This window comes from Euprymna scolopes, chromosome 27 (assembly GCF_053919585.1).
Source record: "Euprymna scolopes isolate OS-2025 chromosome 27, ASM5391958v1, whole genome shotgun sequence".
In the NCBI taxonomy this organism is placed as follows: domain Eukaryota; kingdom Metazoa; phylum Mollusca; class Cephalopoda; order Sepiida; family Sepiolidae; genus Euprymna; species Euprymna scolopes.
Window position 1 is genome coordinate 68,745,819 of NC_136508.1, and position 27,595 is coordinate 68,773,413.

General features: G+C 35.0%; 1 protein-coding gene across 5 annotated transcripts in view; it reads right to left on the reverse strand.

The window, feature by feature from the left end:
* Positions 1–27,595, reverse strand: part of LOC145248896 (protein Aster-B-like) — a 465,755-nt gene that overhangs the window by 204,077 nt on the left and 234,083 nt on the right. For all 5 annotated transcript variants that reach the window (XM_080110668.1, XM_080110669.1, XM_080110667.1 and 2 more), the window contains 2 exons: positions 14,761–14,845; positions 11,758–11,861 (listed from right to left, as the gene is read on the reverse strand). In XM_080110668.1, coding sequence (XP_079966794.1) covers positions 11,758–11,861; positions 14,761–14,845 — 189 coding nt within the window. The remainder of the gene's footprint in view (positions 1–11,757; positions 11,862–14,760; positions 14,846–27,595) is intronic.

The following is a 27,595-nucleotide window of genomic DNA, read 5'->3' on the forward strand; positions in this document are numbered from 1 at the left end:
GGTCATGTCATCAGCATAGATGTCAACGAATGATTTAAGTATGTGTTTAGGGAGATCATTGAGTTGGACTCAGGATGGACCCTTGAGGGACTTCAGCATTAATACTGCAGGCCTCTGATTTTTGTCCATCAACCACTACTCTTATGAGCCTATCAGAGAGAAATGATTTAATGATAGAGAGAATATTTCTAGTTATACCGTAGCTGGAAATCTTGTGAAGTAGGCCTTTATGCCATACCTTGTCGAAGGCCTTTGATATGTCAAGAGCAATTGCCCTAGAAAGGAAGCCTTTGTCAAGAGATTCACTAATCCTATGAGATATAACTGTTAGCACATCTGCGGTAGATCTTGCAGAACGGAAACCATATTGCGTGTCACTAAGAAGGTTATTTCTGCTGAGGTGGTTGACTATTTCTCTATTTAATATGGATTCCAGCAACTTACTCATGACACACAGGAGACTTATTGGTCTGTACTGAGAGGGAGATGACTTATCACCAGAGTTCTTAAATACAGGGCATACTGACGAGGTTTTCCAGGGTGTTGGAAAGCATTTCTCCTTAAGGCAACGCTTAAACAGTTTCGTAAGTATGCGAGCCAGTTCTGGTTGAAGCTTTTTTAATTGGGATGCTGTCAGGGCCAGTTGCTTTAATGGAATCAAGGTTCTTGATTAGCATGGTGACCTCGTGCACAGATATTTGTATGTTACCTAGCATGTTCTGTGTTATAGGAGGAAATATGGGAAGTTGATGGCCTTCGTCGCATAGGGTAGAATTTGCTGCAAAGTTCTTGGCAAATAGTTTGGCCTTGTCTGAAGCTGACGAGATGACCTCTTGTCCATTGATAATGGTTGGGATAGAACGCACACTTCTGTTCAGGATCCTATTTGTTATTTGCCAAAACTGGTGGGAACCAAGCTGCTGATCAGCTACTTTGGATTTAACAGACTGGGCATATAGCTCTCTTGCATCTTTTATTACTCTTTTACATTGGTTGCTGGCGTTCCTGAAAGCAGCTTTAATCTCAGTGCATCTATTATGTTGGTAGCTATGGAAAAAGTGATTTCTGTGCGCGATAGCAGCAGCACATTCTGGGGAAAACCATGGCTGGCTGTTAGGTTTTTGTTGGAATTTTTTTGATAGTATGAATTGGTCTATGCCTACAAGTAACCATTCGGTCAGGTCTGATACTATAGAGGACACATCCTTTTTAAACATGGAATGCAGAGGTAGAACAGATATAAATGTACGGAAGCTATCCCAGTCAGCCATGGATTATCAGTATACAATACGGTGGAGGGGTACGTCTGGGACTTATTACATTTCATTTTTATCTTAACCGATACGACAGAGTGGTCGGAGGATCCTAGAGGAGAAAGAACGGAACATGAACATAGCTCAGGGGAAGTTGAAAGAAAAAGGTCTAGGAGGCTTACATATTGACCTGTAGTATCGGGCACACGGGTGGGCTCGCAAACAATCTGAGTGAGGTCATAAGCAATGGCAAAATCATGACAGAACCTCCCCTCATCGTCCGTCTTATTTGAGTGGGTCAGCCATTCCACATTATGGACGTTGAAGTCACCACATATGTGGATGTTAGCCGAGGGATGTGCAGACAGGATGTGGTCTATTTTCTCAGATATGCTCTTAAAGATAATAACTCCGCTGTGTGGGGCCGATAGAGGGCAAATATAAATGCAGTGGTGTAAGCAAGTGCAACCCGGAAGCACATATAAGGTAAATTAGGATCTTCTCTAGAGATATCCCTGCCACATGGGAAGCCATCTTTAATATAGGCACATATTCCATGCCCATGGCGATCTTAGGGGTCAGATTTAGATGTTAAGTTAGAGTATCCGTTAATTATGAACTCATCTAGGGAAGTGGTCGGCCCTATTCCAATTTCGCTTAGAAAGAATGTTTTATTTGTTCCTTTGCGACGGTGCCAGACAGCGTGTGGGTCTGAGAGGTTTGAAGTGTAATGACACAATTCAAAAAGTAATGGCCACATTACAAAAGGATAACTCACACGGAGAGATCAAGCGTTAGCCGCAGGAAGAGACCTCCTTGATTTCTGAGAACTTACACGAAAGTAAAATTAAACATAAATAAATTTCCAATATTAAAAAAAAACGTTTAGCAACGGAAATATAATTTGAAAGTTATGTGTGACAGACAGATAAACGAACAACATAACTGACCAACCTGTTATTTTTATTTATTTTTTTTTTTTTTACAGAAGGGAGTTACCACTTATTTAGGCCCGTAGGCCACTCGAAGATAAGGGTTAATGCATGTACGATGATGGGAATTGGGTAGAAGGGGACTCCCCAACTAGAATTTGTTTACATTGGACTTGAAGACAACCATGTTGTAGTCAGCCGGTAAGCAGGCTAGCAGAACAGAGTTTTACAGTCAGGCAGTTCTAGGAAAGGAGCTTTGTTCATGGAATTTGTAGAGTGGGGGAAATTGTTGATAGTGGTTGCACCTAGGTGAGTGGTTTTTGTGAAAGTGTGGCATAGGGGGAGGACCACATGAACAACAATGCTAGCCTGTAAATGTACAATAGTTGCAGAAGTACATCCAGCCAATGTCTGTGTACATTACAAGTCACCTAACTTAACTACCTTTTTCTTTTTTTTTATTCATACAAGGGAATCACCACTTATCAAGGCCTGATGGCCACTCGAGGATAAGGGCTAATGAGTGTACAGTGGTCAAAAGGACAATATCATAGTAATCGTTTGAAGTGCAAATTTGGTAAAATTGGATTACTTAAGGGAAATGGCTCATCAAGAACTTGTTCACATTGGACTTGAAGACAGCCATATTGTAGTCAGCTGGAAAGCAGGTAAATGGAAGAGAGTTCCACAAGTGTGCAATTCTAAGAAAGCAGCTTATTTCGTAGAATCTATGTTTAGGTTTAGGCACAGATAAAAAGTGGGGGAAATTATTTATAGTGTTTTCAGCCAAACAAGTGTTTCGCACGAATGTTTGATGAGAGGAGACCATAGAGTGGAGCTCAGACGAGCACTTGCCATGAAAATAACGATAAAACAGAGACAGGCTTGTAGAAATAAGACTTACTTTCTTTTAAACTATTGGAGGTTATCACTTATGAAGGTTAAGTTACCACTTATCAGTCTACGAGAAAGGTTAATGAGATGGGAATGATTAAAAGTCGAAAGATGAGGAACATTATGGGAATGCTAACATTGATCAACGGTATGAATTACCTTTGATTACTTTTGGGTCAGTTCATAAGAATTTGTTAACATTGGAGTTAAAGATGATTAAGTTCTAATTAATGAGGAAGCAGTGCCTCAGTAATGCGTTCCACAGTTGGGAAGCTTATTGCAAAGAAACAATGTCTATGGAAATTCTGCTTGATGCTAGGTATATGTAGGAAGAAAGGAAAGAGTTTTTTTTCTTGTGGTGGAAAGATGTGTTCTTGCTGTGAATGGAGGAATCAAAGATTGGAACAGCTGAGCACCTTCCATTGAAATAATAAAGTTTTGGATTTCAAGTTATTATAAAATACCTTTGAGTAACATTACAAAAAAAAAAAAAAAAATTCTATTTCTAACTTGTGCATGATGGATTGATGAACAATGCGAATTTCCGACAGAAATGAATTATTACATCTAAAAAATATTATACTAGGCTATTTTACACTAAGTTACCCAATGTTGACCAAAGGCATGGACAACAAAATAGAATGTTTCTGAATTTTTGAGATGAGAATCAGTTATTTGTATTATTTGCATTCTTCAAGCTACTGTTCTCATCTTGAGTGTTATTTTCACAATGTTTCAATTGATGTAACCTCTGACCTCCTTTTGGTGTATCTTCTCAAACTCATGAATTTGGATGGAATTTCGAATGGAATCCTTTATTTACTCCACAGGGGTAGCATACTCTTGTTCCATAATCCAGGACTGGATAGAGGTCCTAAGTAATTCACAATTGTATTTTTCAGTTGCTTACACTAACAATGGAACCTTCACTCTTCAGGAGAAAAGAAACTTACAATTTTTTCCAAGTATTCTAATCACTGTGCCATATTTTCTTTCTCTCCCTCTTTATTCTTCCTCCCCCTGCCAGTCTTCTCTCTCTCTGGCAACTGAAGACATCTATTGACATAAAAATCAGTCTAAATGGTTGCCCTCGGTTTAATTCTGTCCCTGTTGAAACCATAAAGAACGAATATAAAAAAAAAAGAAAAAAAAAGGAAGTCATTTTTTGGATTATTCGGGCTACTATTATTTTCAGTTTTTTGGTCAATGTCACCTCCAACCTTTTTCAGGTGGATCGTGTCACACTCTGGAATCTTTCTGTTGAACTCTGGAATCTGCACAGAATTTCAAACAGAACCCTTTACTTAATCCACAAGGGTAGCATGCTCTTGTTGTTAGTCATGACTGGGTAGAAGCCTTACGTAATTTGCAATTGTATTCTGAGTATCACTCAGGATTCAACCTTCAACCCCCTGAAAAGGGGTCACAACTGAACTTTATCAAGTTCATTATTCATTACATTACAGATCCCTTTAAACTGTAATGAATTACTTAGGATTTTTACTTGGTCATGACTGACGGAATGAGATCATGCTAACTCTACGGATTAAATAAAGGGTTCCTTACAGCATTTTGTGAAGATTCCAGAGGTTGACAGAAAGATGGTTGGAGATTACTGATGAAGTGAATACGAGAACACCAGAGTTCTACCTTACAAGAATATGACTGGATGGTTAAATCATAATTACCGACTGGTATAGACACCTGGAAGAGACGTCAAAAGGTACCCCAAAAGCCTCATGCTATACCAGCTCCGATCATGAACACTCATTCAGTAAAGCAACTTATTAAATTATTATTTGAATATATAGCCAAGACCACTACGCTCCTTCAAACGAATATATCCCTTTCACGAGACATATCAGTTACACTGGCTGAAACATTCTGAAAATTTTATAATGGAAAACTTAACACCCCTCTAACACTGGAGAGTTTTTTTTTGTTTTTTTTTTACATAGGACTCACCACTTATCAAGGCCCGGAGGCCACTTGAGGATAAGGGTTAATGGGTAAACATAAGTAGTGGGAATTTTGTAAATTGGATTACTTAGGGAGACGGTTCATCAAGAACTTGTTCACGTTGGACTTGAAGACAATCAGATTGTAATCAGCTGGAAAGCAGGCAAACGGAAGAGAATTTCACAGGCGTGCAGTTCTAAGAAAGAAGCTTTGTTCATGGAATCCACGTTTAGGTTTAGGCGCAGATAAAGAGTGTGGGGAATTGTTGATAGTAGTTTGGGCTAGACGAGTGTTTTTCATGAAAGTCTGGTGAGGGGGGAGACCAGTTAAAGACGATAACTGAAAAAAAAGCTAGAAAAGGAAGAGAGTTTGACAAAGATGGAAAAGATGAAAGTAACTTTCAACCTTATATTTTTTTTCTTCCTTAAACTATATTCTTGTTTTATACTATCTGTACAAAAAAAATTAATTGTGTTACCGAACCCGTTGTTCGATTAATCATTCCACCTCAGATTTATTATTTGCTTATATCAAATCCGCAATATAAAAGAAAATGACACTCAAGATGAGAACAGTAATCTGAATAATCCATATAATATGAATTATCAATCCTCATCTCAAAATTCAGAAACTATAGTGTGCTAATATTTTTTTTCTAAGGTAATAATGAAAAAGAATACAGCAGGTTTGTGGGGACATGTCTTGTGTAGTTTTTGACTTTTAGTTGAGACACAGACGAGTTTCCTTTATATAACAGACGAATAATGCCAGATAGTCCTGCTAGTCATTTATAATAGGAGCACATATTAAAATTTAGAAAAAATGAATAATCATTTACATCTTAAAAAATGAGAATTATGGAGAGTAAAAAGTAAATGTTTGGGTTACTTTTGCTGGCCATATGACTATCACTTCTCTTATTTTTGTCCTTTAGTCCTCACATTCCATGAGTGGTGTTTCTTACAAAGGAGGAAGAATCTATCCATCTAACACTTCTTGTTGGCTAGTTTTTCACCTTGTATGTTGTTTTTTAGTACTTTATATATATATATATATATATATATATATATATATATAAAGTAGTGGTGGGACGATTAATCGGAATCGGAATCGTTAATCGTAAGAATCGTGTATTTTGGGAGGTATCGGAATCGGAATCGCATCGTTAAAAAATACCTTAATTTTCCGATTCCTTCATTACGATTCTTTTAGTCTGATGTTGAAAAAAAGAAAAAAATGTCCTGATATTTCTAACCGCAAGAGAGAAATGTAGCATGTTATAAAAAGAAACCAAAGAAATTCATTACTAACAGGGCAATGCTTAGTGCCCCCTCCCTTACAAGATTCATTCATTCAGATCTATTGTAATCAAAACTACAAAAGAGTTAACTTGAAAAGAAGTATGCAGGGTTCTACATTGCGAGTAAAAATAAAAAAAAAACGTTATCTTTTTGGCGATTGTTTGTTTTTACTGACAAATCTTCTAATACTGAATGAAAATGCTTTTTCAACTTATATTTTCTTAAAATAAAACGAGGAAAGTCAAATTATTTAAACAGTAAACGGTTTAATAGAACAATGTACTTTTTTTTCTTTTTTTAAAAGAAGGCTTTTGAAAGAAATATCTCTAAAATGAAATTGATCACGTTATATTATTTCGCAAAGTTTTGACAGTTGTCGGCTTCTTTTGATGTTTCCAAACAATCGACCCCATACCTATCTCTTCCAAACCTAAAGTTATTAAATAGCCCCTTCGTTAATTCAAGGGTAATTAATTCAATTCAGTCAAGTTTTTTTTTTTTTTAATTTCATTGAAATAAAATCCATTTTTTTAATTTTTTTCTCCAGAAAGATAAAACCCTGAATTTGATTATATTAAAAGCAGAATAATATAATCTTTTTTCTAGAATTTTAAATTGAAAATTAAAAGTGTTTTGCGCAGTTTTTTGCCGAACGAAAAAGAAATTAATATATATATTTTTAAAAGGTTTTGTAATCAATTAATTTTTATGTCTAAATAATATTTACGATTAATTAAATAATTTCATTTTAAAAAGTATTTATAAATAGAATTTTACTTAAGACTTATAGTTTAGCAATATTGAACCGCATCAACCATGTGTGAATTGAACACAGTCAACCAAAAAAAAAAATTCAAAAGAAAATGCATATTTGCATTTCATTATGTAAACTTTTATACATTGGTTTCAAAAATTAAATTCTATAAGTTTTTTTTTGTTAACTACCGGTTGGTACAATTTACCGCCCCATCCCTTTATATTTTTTTCTTTTTGTCTTTTTTAGCGGATTTTTTTTTTTTTTTTACACAGTGATCACCACTTATCAAGGCCCGGAAGCCACTCAGGGATAAGGGTTATTGCAAGTACATTACGTTAGTGTGGAGATTTGATGAAGTGTTTAATTAGGGGGCCGGTTCATTAGGAATTTGTTAACATTGGACTTGAACACATCCAAGTTGTAGTCCGGAAGGAAGCAGGCAGACGGAACAGAGTTCCACAGGCGTGCAGTTCTAAGAAAGAAGCTTTGTTCATGGAATCCGCGTTTTGATTTAGGCACAGATATAGAGTGGGGGAAATTTTTCACAGTGGATTCAGCTAGACGGGTGTTTTTCGTGAAAGATTGGCGAGGGGGGGACCAGGGATTGGAGTTCAGACGAGCACCTGCCATGAAAATAATGATAAAACAAGGATAGGCTTGAAACGTCTCTTCTGTGGGAGAGAGGTTGCAGGGTAGAGAAAAGAGCATCCCCCACTAAACCACGAAGACTATTTTGTACTCTGTCAAGGCAGGATAGGCTGTTTTTGGCAGCTCCTGCCCAGATATGGCAACAGTATTCCATCCTTGGACATACTTGGCTTTTATATAGATAGAGAATTGCATCAGTAGTGAGATATCTTCTGGAGCGGTAGAAGGATCCCACCATCTTTCCAGCGACCTTGGCAACAGACTTGATGTACGTGTTCCATTTCAGATCAGGAGTAAAGGTCAAACCCAGAAGCTTGTCAAAACACGGGGCCTCACCCAGACGAGAGCCATCCATCACAATTGATGCCAGCTGGGGATCAGAGCGTTGATGATGTAAGGATAGGAGTTTGGTTTTAGATGCATTAAAGGTAACCAGCCACATCTTCCCCCACTGAACCATGCACTCGAGATCAGAGGAGAGAGAATCCGAGAGAACTTCGTCATTTACAGCCTTTGATGTGTTGCCGTAGATGGTCGTGTCATCAGCATAGATGTCAACGAATGATTAAAGTATGTGTTTAGGGAGGTCATTGATGTAGATCAGGAAGAGAGTTGGGCCCAGGATTGACCCCTGAGGGACTCCAGCATTTATATTGCAGGCCTCCGATTTTTGTCCATCTACCACTACTCTTATGAGCCTATTGGAGAGAAATAATTTAATGATTGAGAAAACATTTCCAGTTATACCGTAGTTGGAAATCTTGTGAAGTAGACCCTTATGCCATACCTTGTCGAAGGCCTTTGATATGTCAAGAGCAATTGCCCTAGAAAGGAAGCCTTTGTCAAGAGATTCACTAATCCTGTTGGATATAACCGTCAGCACATCTGTGGTAGATCTTGCAGAGCGGAAACCATATTGTGTGTCACTAAGAAGGTTATTCCTGCTGAGGTGGTTGACTATTTCTCTATTTAATATGGATTCCAGCAACTTACTCATAACACACAGGAGACTTATTGGTCTGTACTGAGAGGGAGAGGACTTATCACCTGAATTCTTAAATACAGGGCAAACTGATGAGGTCTTCCAGGGGGTCGGAAAGCACTTCTCCTTAAGGCAGCGCTTAAATAGTTTCGTAAGTATGGGAACAAGTTCTGGTTGAAGCTTTTTTAACACTATAATTGGGATGCCATCAGGGCCAGTTGCCTTACTAGAATCTAGGTTCTTGATTAGCTTGGCGACCTCATGCACGGATATTTGTATGTTACTTAGCTTCTTCTGTGTTGTAGGAGAAAATATGGGGAGTTGATGGCCTTCGTCGCATAGGGTAAAATTAGCTGCAAAGTTCTTTGCAAATAGTTTGGCCCTATCTGATGCTGATGAGATGACTTCTGGTCCATTGATAATGGTTGGGATAGAACGCACAACGCCAAAGTCTAAAAAAAAGTCTTCCATGGAAACTTTTTGATGATGAGTTGAAAGCCATTTGCAAAGTCTGTCAAATTAAAATATCGCGAGGAATAAAACCATCTTACATGACCACAACCAACATGTTAAAACATTTAACTATGATGCATCCAAATAAATTGGAGGAGCAAAATAAAAAAGAAAAGGAACAAAAAATTACCAACTAGTCACTCAGCAGTTTTATTAGTGAGGGTCGAAATTGCAGTGTCTTTTTTTTTTGCCTACGTCACCATCTTGGTGTCACCAATTTTTTTAACCCTCCTTAACTTCAAAGAGTAAATACAATACATGCAACTAAAAAAATAATTTTAAAAAATGCTGATTCTATTCATGAAAAATTCTTTTGACTAGAAATTAAAACTTAGGTAAAGATAGCTGACTGACAGCAACAGGAGCACTGGTTAACTACTGAACCATGTGGAAAGGTGTGGGGGGGAAAGGAAATTAAATGATGATAATAAATTATGATAACCGTCTTTGAAAGGCACTAAACTCCTAAAATTTACTTCTTTAAAATTTTAGGCGGCACTCCCCGGCGATTTTAAAGCACTCTCTCTCTCCAAAGAAAAAAAAAAAAAGATTTAATTTTTAAGTTTGGGAAAGATATATTTATTATAACCGAATTCTTGTATGAAGACTGGATCTACTTTATTGGACGTTAATTTGTGAGATAAGTAATTTTTCAATGTTTAATATGTTTTTAAAGTTTCAATTATCAATTAAATTTTTTTAATTGCGTTTATTTTTCAATTTATTTAAAAAAAAAAAACAGGGTTTTAAATGTATTTTTCAAGGTAACAAGCTTCGAAAGAAGTCTAATAAAAAAAAAATCACTTAATTTTTAATTCCGACAACCCTGACAATTTAATTATTAAAAAAATATTGAAATGTGACATTTTTTTATTTAACATTTCTATTAGTTCAATTAATTTTCTTTCAATAATTCATTTCACTCAACAAACTTCACCATTTTTTTTTATCTTTTTCTGTAATTTTGGTAATTATGTTTGCTCAATCTTATCTAGTATTTCATTTTTTTATAGTGGTATCATTTTTATATGTGTTCCTTTGATATACCCTATTTCAAAATTAGTTTGGCTAAACTTATTCTTCACGTTAGAAACAACGTGTAAAAGCAATGAAAAAGTAAGAAAAAATAATAGGTGTTAACTACTCCTTGTGAATTATGGAGGTCTGAAGAACTGCCGTCACAAATACAACTATCAATAGCCAAACAAAAAATCGTTTTTGAAATTCCTTTAATTGTAACTTTTCGCTATACCTACCTTTTTGGTATAAAACACAAACTTTCGATTAATGGTATTTCTCATATATGGTCGTTAACTTTGGAAAGGTTATTTTGTATCTACAGCGCCATGTCACATGGTATATTGTTTTTTTTTTTCATTACGCACGTTCATTTATAAATCATTAAATTAAATATTTATCTTTTTTATATTTAATTCGTATATATTTTCTTTCTCTTCCGCTATATTTTTTTTATTTAATTCATTAAATCTGTTAATTATGAGGACCAAAATAATGAATCGTGTGTATTTATTCTCTAATTTTCTTGTTTTTGTTCTGTTATATAAATTCTACTTTATTTGTTTTTTCTCTGATGGATAAATTCTATTTTCTTTGAGTTTTTTTCTGTATTCCAATTAAGTAAAATAAATTTTCTCTAAAATAAATTTTGCTAAGTTTTCCGTTTAATTTATTATATAATAATTTTATTTAAACCAAAACACGACGGTGTACTGGTGTAGACATAAAATATCTCTTCCAAAGTTAGGGAACATATTTGGGAACTACCGACCATAAGTATAAAACTACCTGGTATATTTCAAAACAATAATTCCCTAGGAATCGGAATCGGAATCGTACTTGGTATCGGAATCGTTAATCTATATTTTCCTGGAATCGGAATCGTATAAAAATTAGGAATCGTCCCAACACTAATATAAAGTGATTTCATGCTTTTTCTGGAATGATTTCCATTAAAAAAAAAAAAAAAAATGTTTAGTTCTTGACAAATTTTTGCTATGGTTAACATTAAACAGAAGAAATATAAAATAAAATATGCCTATGTTTTTGTCCAGGTTAATTGTTAAAAAGAATATATCAGCATTGTGAATTTTTTTTTTTTTTTTTTCTTCACTTGGAGTCACCACTTATCAAGGCCTGAAGGCCACTTGAGGATAAGGGTTAATAAATGTAAGGTGGTAAGTCATTAATGGTGTAAATTGAGTAGAATTTGACTATTTATGGGGGATGGCTCAACAGGAACTTTGGATTTGAAGGCGACCATGTTATATTCAACCGGGAACTAGGCCAGCGGGACAGTGTTCCAAAGGTGAGTAGTTCTGGGAAAGAAACTTTGTTCATGGAATCTGTTTTTAGATTTTAGGCTCAGATAGAGAATGAGGGAAATCATATTGTGCAGTTTTTTACTCACACACACACACACACAGACAACTCCCTTTTATATAATGATCATTTGAGAGATCATTTAAAATGACTTTGAATGAAGAAAGCACCTACTTACCACGGTTTCCCACCTAAATATGTTCGCATAGAAGCAGACCCAGTTCTGAGAGATGAACATGCGTCCATGCACAAGTATGTCTTTCTGAAGGGCACACGAATAATCTGAAAGAGAAACAACAAACCAAATATTGGCTTGGTGCAAAAATAATGTCGTTTTTTAACACAAAGTTGAACGTCAAAAAACAACATTATTTTTGCACCAACCTAACATACTAATTAAAGGCAAATAAAAGGCATCAAGATTCACTGTTATTTCAATTTTTGGTACAAATCCATACCTCTCCACCTTCATCCCTCCATGAACAAACAAAAATACCAAAAAATAAAGAAAAAAAATTTATGGTGTATGTACCCATGGTGCAAAGAAAATATTTTACATCAAAAATCATGTAAATCGATCAAGTAACTTTATTTAAAAAAAAAAAAAAAAAAATTGTGATCTCTCAATGCCATTTTGTAGAACAAGGAAGATAATTTCAAACAATTCAAACTTGCCTTTATTAAGGTCAATGCCAAAGGGGCGTAACTCTAGCTATAAGAATCAACAAAGCACCACATCTCCCCATGTTAATGGATTCCAAAATTTGCACGAGAATAATTGTAATGTGATCGTCTTGAGGGAGCGAATTGCTCCCCATTGGGGAGGTTGAGACACATCTGTGACCTGAGAAAGACCCGGTAAATATGCTAAGATTGTCTAATTGAATTCTGGACAATGGCAGATATCAAAAATACTTGGAATTAAAATAGATATATATATTTTTTATTGTTAAAAAACCAGACATGTGTTTTGTTGTTTGAGAATGAAGAGGCTGGAAATGTAAGACAATGTGGAAATGGAACTAGACCTATCTTGGGCTCGAGGACACCTGTTTTCAGACAGGGACTTTCTGAATGATGGGTATTGACCCTGAGTTCGTGTGAAGATGATTTCATTTTGGTTTCAGATTGCAAAACTCTGGTAATATTGGAGAAGTGCACACACGCAATGAATCTGGGAAATCCCCAGGAAATGTATCGCTGATTGGTTGGGTGGACCGTCCACCCCAACCTGCGACCTTACTATAAAAGCCAATACCCACTCAAAAACAGACATATTTGTGCTGAAATCCTGAGAAGAAATCAGCTCCCCAAAATGCTCCACAACCCTCTCTCCATCCACTTGAGTGCCATCCAATGATGAAGAGAGAGATTTGCAAACTTAAAATGTATTAATAACTGACGTTATATATATGTAAAAAAGATCTGTAATTTTTGTGAAATTAATTTTTAGTAGATAGAAATCCAGATTGTCATTTTCTTTTCAGTGCATGCAAGCCTGGTTTTGCTTTTCAGCAGAATTCTACACAGAGGCGTTGAGAATTAATGTGGAGGTCTCCCGGACGACTAGACATTACGAGCCACAGTTTCCGAAGGAAGTCAGAGGTCAGTTGTTTGACCTGAGCATGGGAGACCGGCCACATGGTTGAGAATAGAGGAATAGTTGGTCGAAACGTTGTGAAACAATCTAAGAAAAGATGAAGATAATAGTCCGTAATAAATAAAATTATTAAAACCATTGCTTGATAAGACACTTAGTGCACACAACACAAATCAGAAAAGGAATGTGTGCTCGATCAAGTGAAATCCAAATTCCTAGTATCATCATTTTAAATAGAGTTATAGAATTGTCATCATCATCTTTTCGTTTTGCCCATGATTAAGGGTTAATTTAATCCAACTGAACAAAATAAATCAAAGAGGATTATCATATTCAATCTTTTTTTTTTATTTCTCTAATTAAAACCTTCATATATATATATATATATATATATATATATATATATATTATTCCTTAATTGGAATTCATTTTTTTTTTTTTTTTTTTATATACCAATCGGTACGGACCGGACTATAGAAGATCAGATAAATAAACGTAGATTTATAAGATCAAAGAATCCAACCTTGATCGCCCTTCGGGACCCGTGGCGCAGTTGATAGAGACGTTGAATCTCTACAGTTCCAGATGAACATTGTCTGAAGATAGCGGTTTCAATCCCACCCAAAGCGTGCCAGAGGTTAATTGGCCAAAATGTGGTGAGAAGACAACAACTACGGATGGCAGTGATGGCTGAGAATGCAGTTAGGAGATTCGAAGTTCCTATCCGTTGCGGTTACCACCTGACGAAGGCCAGAGGAATAGTTGGCCGAAACGTTGTGAATAAAACAAAACCAAGATCAAAAACAACAACTAATAAAGATGAGAATAATAGTCCGAAATAAAAATAAATTAATATAAAACCTTCATTTACAACACATATATATCAGATAAGATGACCCAACAAGAATCTGTTAATCTTGTAAACGAGATTGATATAAAGCATGACAGTGTTCACCAATGTTTATTATGGAAAATCAAAAATATATAACAATTTAAGCAAACGGCATAATCACATTAACACACCGGTTTCCGCTGGATCACTGAAGTTAAGCAACGTTGAACCTGGTCAGTACTAAATGGGTGACCATTTGGGACTTTAGGTGCTGTATATGCTCTCCGCCTATCTCAGCATTGTTTCCAGTCATCCTGGACTTCTCCTTGCCACTGGGCTCAAACAGTGCCGATTCAGGAGAGGTGTGGTTGGAGATTGCCTAACCCTAGCCTCACAATTGCACGCACACAGCTGCTCCTACAGGGGGTATCCTTTATCTTTCGAGACTGAATGGAGGAATCGAAGCAAATGGTTTATAAAACATTTTTTCTTTTTATCATTTAATCATCAGTATCACATTAGTAATAATGTGTGAAATAGTATTTATTAATGCAAACAATTCCGCTTATAACTATTTGAAACTTTTTCCACTTAAAACAACATCTAACTTCCACCTATAACCTCTTAATAGTGCACCCGTAATCATTCCATAGCAGACTAATGTGCCATGGCACAATGGCTGGGAACAACTGTTGTAAGTAATTCAGTTCAACTTTCACAAAAATGATGTATATATTTGTTTTACTTACCTACAATTAACCTTTCATCATTTGGTATATCTTTGAATATTTTCTTAAAATCTTCACTACGGGATTTGTAAGTGGGGCTTAAAACCTACAAAAAGAAAAAAAAAAAAAAAAAAAAAAATAGATATTAATAGAAAAATATTCCACAAAAAAAAAAAAAAAAAAAAAAAAGACAAAGAATATTATCCAAAAAGTTAAAGATTAAGAGTTACTTCCCTTGAACTCTTGGTTAGTTGAAACTAATATGGCAACTAAAAGATAGAATCTTAACATTTTTCCATCTGGCCACCAGAGGTAGGCCATTATTGACGTGGCTTATTCTGTTGGCTGAGGTAGGGTCCTCTGCAAGTCCTAAGAGATCAATCCTCCCATGCTTTGCCTTCTCACCCTTTGAGAAGGGGGTTAGTTTATTGCTAATCACTTGAGGTGCCCCTACTGGGGAATGCCAATAGAGCGACACAGGCGTTTTTTTTTTTTTTTTTGCACGCCAAAGTGCTTTTCCTTTAGGGTGCTGATTCTTCAAATCACACTTTCCAACCCTTGTATCACTTTCTTCCATAACGGAGATAAATCTCGATTATGTTTATATATATATTTTTTTAATATCAAAAAAATAAAGGAAAGGTTAATATGGACAATTTAGCCAACAAACAAGAAAAATAAAAAAGTTATAGCATTATGTCATAACTATCTGGGAGCAATAATATCTAACAATCTCGGGTTTGACGACCACTTGTCTTATATATCCAATAGGGTTAATAGGGAGCTTTACATGTTGCATGTCCTGAGCTACCAAATTTCTCATGCTGACATTTGCTGACCAAAGCAATGATTCGGCCCCACTTGAAATACATATTCACTGCCACAACCCTGGTCTCTCTGCTTGGATTAGTTTGTTGTCTACTCGCTGGAATATAACAGTTGCTTCTGTTGTCTACATTCTTGATTCTTGCCCCACAGCAATGCTTAAATCTCACCTTGTGCTGCGGGCTGAACAGACCAAATCTGCAACAATACACATTCACATTAAACCCTCTGCATAATCACACTGGTGTTTGCTCAGAGATGTACAGGCGATCTTTTACATTGTGTTCTGCAATCCTGAATGTACTGCCTCAGAATTGTGTGAATGAACATGTATCACTGTCACATTTTCGGAGTTCTGTATTGCCTAACTATCATAATATTCCCAAGTTTTATGCATTCTCTAATTAACTTAATAGCCTCTGTCTATTGCTAACAATTTTATGACAATGGCTTAATAAAGGTGATGTAATGGAATAACCTAACATCCCTTCATAGATGAAATGAACTATAGATATATTGACCCTCTCACGTGACTGAGGGAGAAGGAAAAAAGACAGGAAGACAATAAGATGTTGAGTAACTCTTATGTCACATGTATTCCCTTGTAAATAAACCCCTTCGTCTTCCACCCATAACCCCGTGTTTCTTGCTGTATTCTTATTTAAAGTACGGATATAACAAAAGGAGAAAAAAATTAAAAGAAAAGGACATTAATTTAAACTTTGAATTTTGCTGAAGAAAAAATATGAAAAGGAACAAATGGCAGCAGTGCTTTCGTTGCTTCTTTTTCGACAAGGGACATTTAATTATTTTTGTGATTTTATATATGGGGTGCTATTGGTAGTGTTTGACTGTGAAAATTATGCACACAATAACTTAGATAACAATAAAAAAAAAACATTTTAGAGACTAAATTGTTTAAAAAAAAAAAAAAAAAAAAAAAAAAGACACTCAATGGCATCAGCTAGAATGGTTTTTTTTTGTAGTGGTTGATTGTTACTTTAATTTTTATTTGTTACTTTAATTTTTATTTGTTACTTTAATTTTTATTTTAATTTTTATTTGTTACTTTAATTTTTATTTTTGATTGTTACTTTAATTTTTATTTTAATTTTTATTTGTTACTTTAATTTTTATTTGTTACTTTAATTTTTATTTGTTACTTTAATTTTTATTTTGGATTGTTACTTTTATTTTTATTTTGGATTGTTACTTTAATTTTTATTTTTATTTTGGATTGTTACTTTAATTTTTATTTTTATTTTGGATTGTTACTTTAATTTTTATTTTTATTTTGGATTGTTACTTGAATTTTTATTTTTGATTGTTACAAAAAGTAATCACTGCCCCAGAAAGATGTTGAATGAATTGTCCAGAAAAGTATGGGGGTTGTTGAATAATGATTGTTTGGAACCTGTTGTAGGCATGATATGACCCCTTCATGAGCAGAATCTGCGTTCCCTGACAGCATATACTAAACAAAAAAGAAAAGTCCTCTGGCACCATTGTGTAGGATCATGGGATAGAAGTATAGTCTGGCCAAAATGTAATGCAAAAATTTAAGGTATATTAGATTGTGCTTGTTGTAGATACCATGTGACTGTCACTGTGACTTTTTGATTTACATAATTTGTACTTATTGTATTGTTTTTGTATTGGTTTAATTATGTGAGCAATAGCGTTAAATCATGTCATTCTTTAGAAATATTGGAGTAAATTTTGAACCGGTTATAAAATCTCTATAAATGAAACAATAGATCTTTTTTTTTTCTTTAACTTCAGTAAATTTTAAGATATCAAGGGGCTCCCTCCTGGAGCTAACACTTGATTCTGTTATGATTTAAATTTATATCCGAGGGCTCTTTTAAGAATAGATGCTGTTCCCTTTATGGCTGCTATTTGTATCTCGTTACAGCTTGGTCTTCTAGGGATTGCTACTAAGTATTTCTGAAGGTTCTTTTTTATTAAACCAGTTGCTCCTATCACAACCGGTATAATGTTAATTTCTTTCAGAGACCATGTCGTTTTTAGGACATTTTTTTAGGTCCTGATATTTTATCTTTTCCCGTTCAGCTCTATTAAGGCCGAAATCATTTGGGACTGTGACATCTATAATGAGTGCAGTTCTTTCGGGCTTGTTCCATATTACAATATCTGGTTTGATAGCTTTGTCTTTTATGTATCTGCCCGCCTGTATGTCTTTGTCATAGAACACGATCACTTGTGTGTGTGTGTGTGTGCATGTAAATATTTAACCAATAAACTCTTAAACTACTGGTCACACAGCACTGAAATTAATAGGAAATAGTAATCATACACCAAGGATGGTTTGTAACGAGTAAAATCTTTGTTTGGATGGATGAATAATGCATACAGACATATGTCGGCAAGTTGGAATGCAAAAGGTTTATTTCAACTTGTTGACATAGTTTTACTTTTGATTTCAATTCTAGTTGATGGCAGCCATGTCTTTTTTTTTAAATTTTTTTTTAAACATTTGAAATCACTACTACATATTAGGTACAATATAATATCTATACTAGTATGGATATTTCTGTTGCCATAAGGGATTCGCCCGCCCATGGCCTGCAGGTGGGGAAGTTTAGGTACATAGTGATGGTGATTTGATACAACGATTCACAAAGATGTTCCCCCCAGTCAAGGTTTTAATAAATAACTTAACCATGAATTCTTGTGGTATTTTAAAATAGTGCCATATTGTGTGAATTTAAGATGGCAACTATGTTTGTGGCACAGTTTTAGATAACAAAAGCAGAGGTGATGCAACAATATTTATGCAAGATAATCAGTCGAGAATTCATAGTTTTATCAATTCATAGATCAAGTTGTGTAAACAGAGTATACGGCATAATCATGTTGATACACCAGTTCTGGTTAGATCAATGAAGGTAAGCCATATTTAGACTGGTCAGTACCAGATGCGTGACCGTTCGGGGATACCAGGTGTTGTATGGAGGAGGACATCGACACCTCTCTGCATGAACTGCAAAAATCTAACATCGTCTCCCTTGATCTGGATATACATGACTGGGAATCACTTGTGCATTTGATATCCCCATGAAACTTCCTCGTTCAGGAGAAGTCGGTTAATGTCATTAGCATGGTATATAAGCAGAGTGTCAAGTATTCAAGAAACAAGTTTTTTTTATTACTTAATCTCATATTGCAAATGCTTTTTTAAATTTTTTTTCAAGGTAAAAATTGTTAACATTACTATATTTTAAAATATTTCCAACCAGCAACATATCTTTATAAAGACAAGACATCACCGGGTAAATACGGTTGGTGTTTATATAATTACTTTAATACTGTTGTTAACATATGGTTTCTCCATGAGTTTAGAGCTGGAAATCACTAGTGTCTCTCTTTAGGTAATATGCTTGTCGTCAGTATGTAATGTTACACATGTTACATATGTAGACACTGTTGCAAGGTAAGTAAGTCAAGGAATAACTGGATTCACTTTTTCTCAGTTGACCCCCCCCCCCCAAAAAAAAACAGACATTTATTTCCAGGTACTTTCCAGTCTTGTCTCTTGTTCAAACCTGTCGCTCTCAGCCCATGCATGTAACCCATCTATCTTTATCCCCTCTCTAATGTGATCATCGATCTGCACACACATTCTTTTTGTAATCTTTTTCCTTACAGTGACATCACCTTGCACACGGCTCAGTCATTTGCATACAGCTGTCATACGCACGTCTGTGCTCCATTACAACTATGTTAAAAGTAACAACACCCTCTTCTTACGATTGCTATTTTAATCATTTTTTTGATAGTAGTTAAATATTATATTTATATTAAGTTAAATATATAAATTTATGGTAATCGCTCCAGACAAAGCATGAAGCCATCTATGAAACTAAAAAAAAAAAAAAAAAATTACTTCACTGTTAAAAACTAGCCAATGATAAATGTTTGATATATAGATTCCAATCCAGAAAACAGCAATTCTTTCCCCTTTGTCAGAAACATCACTGGTGGAATGTGAAGACTAAAGGACAAAATAAAAGCAAGAGTTGTCAAAAATAAATAAGGTGCCTTCAATAAGTTTCCAGACTTTTATACAGGCATTTAAAATTGCCGTAGACTCTTGAAAATTCAGTATGTTATTGCTATACATCTTATGAAATGACTGAGCAATTTTTATAATTTCAGGTTCAAATTAACAGTTACATCAGGAATTGGAATACACCCTCCTAAAGCCTGATTGCCACAGCTGGTGAACTTCAAAAATGAAATTTGGACATGAGGACACTTTAGGAGAATGATATGCAATAAAATTCTGTTTTAAACTTGGAAAAAATGCCACAGAAACGTATGGAATACTTCAGATTGCTTTTGGATCATCTTGCATGAATCAAGCATCAAGTTTTGAGTGGCATAAGGGATTCAAGGAAGGCAGGTAGTCTAAAGGATGATGAGAGTAAGAAAGTGAGAACACCAGAGTTGATTGACCAAATAAAGAATTTCATAGATAAAGACCATAGTATATCTATGGAGACAATAAGTGCACAGTTGAATGTCAGTGTGGGAACTGTATACACGATTATTTGTGATGAATTGAAGATGCGGTATTTCCACCAGGACAATGCATGATTTCACAACCCCATCCTTGTCATAGACTATTTGCCCAAGGTGGGCATAAAGACAGTTCCTCACTCTCCCTATAGTCCAGACCTTGCTCCTTGTGACTTTTGGTTATTCCCTAAGCTCAACGAAAACCTTGAAGGTTGTCATAATGAAACATTTGAGGAGATGAAAGAGGCTGTGATGAGAGTCATTGACACTCACACAAGAGAGCTTCTATGGGCTTTCTCGAAGTTGTTGGAATGCTACAAGTGCATTACAGCTTAAGGATTATTGAGTGTACAGTAATCAATGGGATAATATCGTAGTAATCGTTAGTAATGGAAATTTAGTAGATTGGATTACTTAAGGGGACGGTTTATCAAGAATTTGTTTATGTTGGACTTGAAGACAATCAAGTTGTAGTGAGCTGGGAAACAGGCAAACAGAAGAGAGTTCCACAGGTGTGCAGTTCTAAGACAGAAGCTTTGTTCATGGAATCTACATTTTGACTTAGGCGCAATCAAAGAGTGGGAAAAATTATTGACAGTGGTTTCATCTAGACGAGTGTTTTTCATGAAAGATTGGTGATGGGGGACCAGAGATTGGAGCTCAGATAAGCACTTGCCATGGAAATAACGATAAAGCAAAGACAGGCTCACAACATCCCTTCTGTGGGAAAGAGGTTGCAGGAAAGAGAAAAGGGCATCCCCCACTAAGCTACAAAGTCTATTTTGTACTCTGTCAAGGCAGGATAAGCTGCTTCTAGCAGCTCCTACCCAGATGTGCCAACAATACTCCATCCCTGGAGCACTTGGCTTTTATATAGATAGAGAATTGCATCAGCAGTGAGATCTACTGGAGCGGTAGAACAATCTCACCATTTTTATAGAGACCTTGGCAACAGATTTGATGTACGTGTTCGATTACAAATCAGGAGTAAAGGTCAAGCCCAGAAGCTTGTCAAAAGATGAGGCTTCTCCAAAATAAGAGCCCTTCATTTCCATTGATGCCAGGTAGGGATCAGTGTTAATGATGTAAAGATAAGAGCTTGGTTTTAGATGCATTAAAAGTAACCAGCCACCTTTTCTCCCATTGTATCACACACTTAAGATCAGAGAAGAGAGAATCAGAGAGAACTTTGTCATTTACGGCCTTTGATGTGTATTCCTTGTAATATATAATAATCAACAGAGTATTGATTCTTTAATGATACATACGCAATCAGCATAAATTAAATTCTGTTTAAGCGTATTGTATGACCAGGCAATGCCAGGTGGCTAGCTAGTTAAGTATAATGCAAATGTTTTTTTTATATCAGAGACTGTTTTGCTGGTGATTTCAAGTCACCTGCTCTGATTCAACAGATTTTTATGCTCTTAACATAGATTCAGCATCTCAAATATGTTTCATGGCAAATTTGATATAATTTTGATAAGTAGTCTTAGAGCTTATATGTGACTAACAAAGATACAAACATGTTTATAATATACACTAGCAGAGAGATCCGACGTTGTTGGGGACTTAAAGAGGATCCACAAATGTTCCACCCTTTCTTACTTTTATTGTCATCAGAATCAATGAAATCGCCCGTTTATTAATCAAATCGCTCTAGTTAGGGACTCCTCCCTCTGCCTCCACAGTATACCAAAAAGAACTCTTAAATTCCTCCCCACAGTGACTTAGTCTGCATTGGACTGTAGAGAATCTACAGTCGATTTTATAAAATTATCTGTAAATAATGGCTTCACAAAGTTTTAAAAGGCAAAAGTCAAGTACACCATGGTTCAATTGTGCTTTAAACAGAAACATTCATTTCAGATTCACCCCATTTTATAAATAAATCTATAGTTGATTTTATATGCTGGGCCTTTCTGCTTGTGCAGTGGTAAAATTTCTCAAATGCACTGGTCATGTTAGGTTGCATAAAAGTGTCAACTTTGGTTAAAATCGAAGTTCTGTTTTTTTTTTTTTTTTTAAATCTGATTTTTACAAATTGGACTTTCTTTTTTAATTGGATTATCGATTTTCGATACTTATCAGATGCATTTCAATACAAAACCTACATAAAAACACTCTCAGACACATCAAGTATTTACATGTGAAATTTAAAAAAAACAACAAAAAAACAAAAAAACAGCCCAGCCATTTTAGAGTCCATAGGGAACAAATCACACACAAAGTTCCTTTTATAGGATAGTAGAGATAATGTCACTTATACTCATCATCATCATGATATTCAGTTTAATGTCTGTTTGAAATGCTGGATGGCTTTTAAAAATTGTTTCCAACCTAACTATCTTTAGTCACGTCTTTATTCTGTTTTCATTCTTAAGTTTTTGTTGGTCTCCCTCTCCAAAGTGAACTTGCAGCTATTCTATGTCTGCTAGCCCTCTTGAAATCTTATCCATTTTTTCAATGTGACCAGACCAACTAATCCACATCCGAATTCTTATTCACTTCCATTGTCTTACGCTACTTACACACAAACTGGTTATCATCTCGACTTTACCTATAATTTTCATTGCACTTTTTGTATACCCAATGCTTGCAAGTCGAAAATGTTAAAATAATTTTCTTTTAAAAAATATCAAATATAAATTGATATAAAAATATAAATTGAAAACTTTGAATTTAATTTTTTGTTTTTTTGTGCTTATTTATATGGCAATCTTCTCCGATACAAATAATCATGATTGACAGTTCTCTGAAATCTAACAGATGATGAAGAGGAAAATCTGCATTACATTAACTCCAATATCAATCATAAATCCAAAATAGCAGTCTAGAATGTCAGGATTTTGGTAAAAACCTTGAATCCATCTTCACCTCATAATTCACAGGTGGCAGTAGAAATTCAGATTCTTACAGCAGATTAAATGGCTACAACTACAGACTTCTGACCAAAAGTCCAAAGTATTTTTTTTTTCCAATAAAATGTGCCTATGGTCGATTTTACCACACATTGACGTTGATTAAAAAAGAAGAGTTGATAGCAAACTTATACTGGCAGGAAGCACAACCAAAATGGCAACAGATAGACAAAGTTGGAAACTATTTATGAAATGTCTTGAAACAAGACGATGAAAAATAGTGATAGAAAAATGAAATAGTAATAATAGTTGTAGAAATGCCAGACAGAGTAAGCTCCCCTTATAAGCTCTGAGAAAAAAAAAAAAAAAAAAAAAAAAGGGTTATTTGGTGACACTCTCCATGCAAATGTAGTATGCAACAGATTATTATTATTACTAGTAGTAATAGTATTTTTTTTTTTTATCAAGGAGTCATCACTTATCAACGCCCAAAGGTCACTTGAGGATAACGATATAATGAGCGTCAAGTAGACAGTGAGACATTGTGATGATCGATAATGATGGTGGTGATTGGACAGTATTTAGTTATTTAGATGATGGTTAAACAAAAATTGGACTTGAAAACAACTATGTTGTAGGCAGTTGGGAAGCAGCTCCACAATTGCATTTCACAGGTGAGCAGTTCGCGGAAAGAAACTCTGTTCATGGACGTTTCATATTTCTTTAAGTAATGAGAGAGAAAGGGGGGGGGGAAGGGAAATTATTGATAGTGGTCGGAGCTGGACAAGTTTATTTTTTTGTGAATGTCTTACAGGGAGGACCACTGATTGAAACTCAGCTGAGAACCCGATATGAAAATGAAGATAGAGTAGAAAGAGATTAAGCGACGTTTCTTTTGTAAGGAAGAGAAAACAGCACCATCTATATTATAAATCTCACCTGTCTATTTAAATGTATGCATGTTTGTATGTTAGCCTAAAACTAAGCGACGGAGGTGACGGATTTTCACGATCTCAGGATCGTTTTGAAGCTCGACCCTTTGGACAACAAATATCGAAAAATTAGCTAAAAACATTAATTCCTTCATTCTCAACTGGGCACTTTTCTACAGGGAGGGGTTGCTTTTGTCTCTGATATTTTTTAAAGTTATCCCCGCTTTTCGATTGGTTCGTCACTTTTTTTTTTTTTTTGCGCTCGCAATTTTCCTTTTTTTTCTTCTCTGCTCAACCAACACCTCCACTTTCTTTTCCGCCTTCGTATTACAGGTTTGAGCCTGCTTGCCTACTTTTTTTTTTTTTGCTCAACACAATCAGACACACACACACACACTAGTCCACTATATTTCAAAGTCAGTTTTGTACTCTATCAAGGCAGAAAAGTGTGCTCTGAGCAGTGTCTCCCAATATCTGGCAGCAGTACTCCATCTTACTGTGTGTTCATGATATAACTAGTGGCAAATAAATAAGCCTAAACTGATTACAATCGTATTTCTATTTTACTTTCTTTTTTATTTTAATGTATGGCAAGATGAACATGGAAGCATACCCGTACAAAAGTTTGTTTTCAATTTCTTTTTTCCCCCTACTTATCAAGGCCCGAAGGCCACTCGAAGATAAAAGTTAATGAATGTAAGGTGGTAGTGTAGTAATTGTTAATGGTGTAAATTGAGTAGAAATTGATTATTTATGGGGATGGCTCAACAAGAATTTGTTTACATTACATTTGAACACCACCATGTTGTATTCAACCAAGAAGCAGGCCAGACAGTTCTGGTAAAGAAGCATGGAATCTGTATTTAGATTTAGGCACAGTTAGAGAGTGGGGGAAATCGTATATAGTGGTTGTAACTAGTCGAGTGTTTTTTTTTTGTGACAGTTTGGCAAGGGGGAACCATAGATTGGAGTTCAGTCAAGCACTTGCCATGAAAACAGCAATAGAGCAGAGACAGGCTCACAACGCTCTTCTGTGGCAAAGAGGTTGCAGGGAAAAGAAAAGGAGATGACCTAGGTTTCAAAGCTAATTTTGAACTCTATCAAGGCTGGATAGTGTGCACAGAGCATCTCCTACCCAGATGTGGTAACTACTCATTTAAGGATGTATCTGGCTTTTATACCGATAGACGATTGCATCAGCAGAGAGATACCTACTGGAACAGTACAGTGATCCAACCATTTTTCCTGCGATCTTGGTAATTAATATTACTTTTTATGTTTCCATTCAAACTATTCATGGTTTATCTTAATTGTTGCATTTTATCTTTGTTTTTAAAGTGAAATTTCCAAGTTAATTTTATTTACTAGTGTGTGTGTGGGGGGGGGGGAGAGGCGTCCAGCCTTCCCCGATCATAAATTATACTTAAATATATTTTAAGTCACGCAAATTTCGTATTTATTATTACAAAGCCAATTCTCTATTGAATATATATATATATATATTAAATTTATACCTGCTCTGTTCACTCATTGAGCACTCTTTGGTGAGACATGTTTCATTGGATGTACTTCTAGGAAACTAAACTCTACTGGCTATATATATATATATACTGATTTGAAAAGTTTAAAAAAAATGACTTTGGTGCCATCAGCTAGAATCATAAAAATATTTAACGCTCAAGCTGCATTCCCTACCGTTTGAGCTATCGGCAAATACATAAGATTTTAAATCAAACCACTTCAAGCTATGAATAAATTTGCGCATGTGCAAAAGTAACAGAAATATGTTGGCAAGTTGAAATGAACATTTTGCATTGCAACTTGCAGGCATATTTCTGTACACGTTATTCATGCATCCAAACAAAGATTTTATTCGTTATAAACCATCTTTTGTGTATAATTATTTCTTGCTAATTTTAGTGTTATGTGGCCAGTAGTTTAGGAGTTTATCATTTAAATATTTTTCAGACAGGCACACATACATCTACTGTTTTATTTATATAGATTAGCTGTACCAACCTTGCATTGCCGGGAGGCTTTTTTTTAGTGCTTTTATATATGTATAGTTTTAAATATTTCAATGTATACAATACACTCCTAAACTAATTAACTGATAATTATGGATACTGAAACATAGCTGCTATGGGTAATCATGAGGTAATATGGGTTTTATATTTAGTTTAGCTTAATGCAAAGAGAGTAGGGGTGTGTGAAAATTCAGATACTCATGATTTTTGTGAGTATTAATAATTTTAACAATAGATATTAGACATCAATATGCTCCAAATTTTAATTTCTTGGGAGTATTTTAAAAGGTTTCTAGAAGGCTTAATATGGAAAACAACTTCCAATTTGAAAATTCAAATAAATTTGATTCATAATCATTGGAGATCAATTAAGATTCACTGAATTTAAATTTCTTCTTAAGACCTCGTAAGTTTAAACTTTAAATTTTAAACATTTTCTAGAATCAAAATTGTGTAATGAATTTTGATTGAAATTGGAAGAAGGATTCTAGACAAAGTTTAGCTGCATTATATCTTGGTAAGACGACAGAAAAGTGGTGCAAAACTTCTGTTCAAGGAATTAATTTGACCCATCTTAAGACAGTCATTTTTCTCATCTATATATTCATAAAAGTGAGAATGTGCATGTGAGGACACTTCTCAACCTATATACTCAACAAATTTTTGATCTGGAGACTTGAAATTTGGTATATAGGGTATTCAGAAAGATAATGGCTGCAGTGTTGGAGTTTTATGTAACAATTAAAACAATAAGAATTCCATGCTCCACATATAAATTATAAAGATAATTGTTAGCAAGGAACAAGTGGATAGAGGTGTCGAGTTTCTACAGTTCCAGGTAAGCATTGTCTGAAGATGGCAGTTTCAATCCTACCCAAAGCAGACCAGAGGATTAGCTGGTCAAAACGTGGTGAGAAAACAACTATTAAAAGCATTAATTACTCGAGATAAGTTACAAGACTCAGTTTTCCTATCCCATTGCAGTTAACCACCTGAAGAAGGCCTGAGGATGAGTTGGCTGAAACGTGGTGAAGCAATAACAACTATGAAGATGAGGATAACAGTGCGAAAAAAAGAATCAATGCATACAAGAAATCCTTACTCCACATATAAATGATAAAGATAGCAAGGAAAGTTTGCTTCGCTCAAAACACATTTTTTTCGTATTGAATGATGGAATCCATCTTTAGAACATTTCCAACCATCAATCGACTGTGAATAACGGTTCAATGTGCATGGTAAGATACAGATGTCACACCTTAAAAAATTGCTTGGTAATCCATCATTTCGAAATTGTCAGACAGCTTCATAACAAGTTGGAATATTGTTATTTCTTCAGTTCACATGAAATCATTGTCATATAAACATCAATTACAAGACTTGTTGGATGCATTCTAAGAACTAGGCTGCCATTTTCTTTCTAGACCATTGCGTCTACACATTAAGCATAGTAATACTTTTTATTTATTTTATGCATGAATAGTTAGGTATCACTACACAGTCATGAATATGTTTCAGTCAACTACTTAAAAATAACTAGAGACATCATCAGGCAATGTTGCTTTTACAAAAGCCAAAGCCAAATCCTCAGTCATTAGATGTTTTCATCTTTGAACAATATTAAACTGGAATAATACTTTAATATATATATATATATATATATATGTAT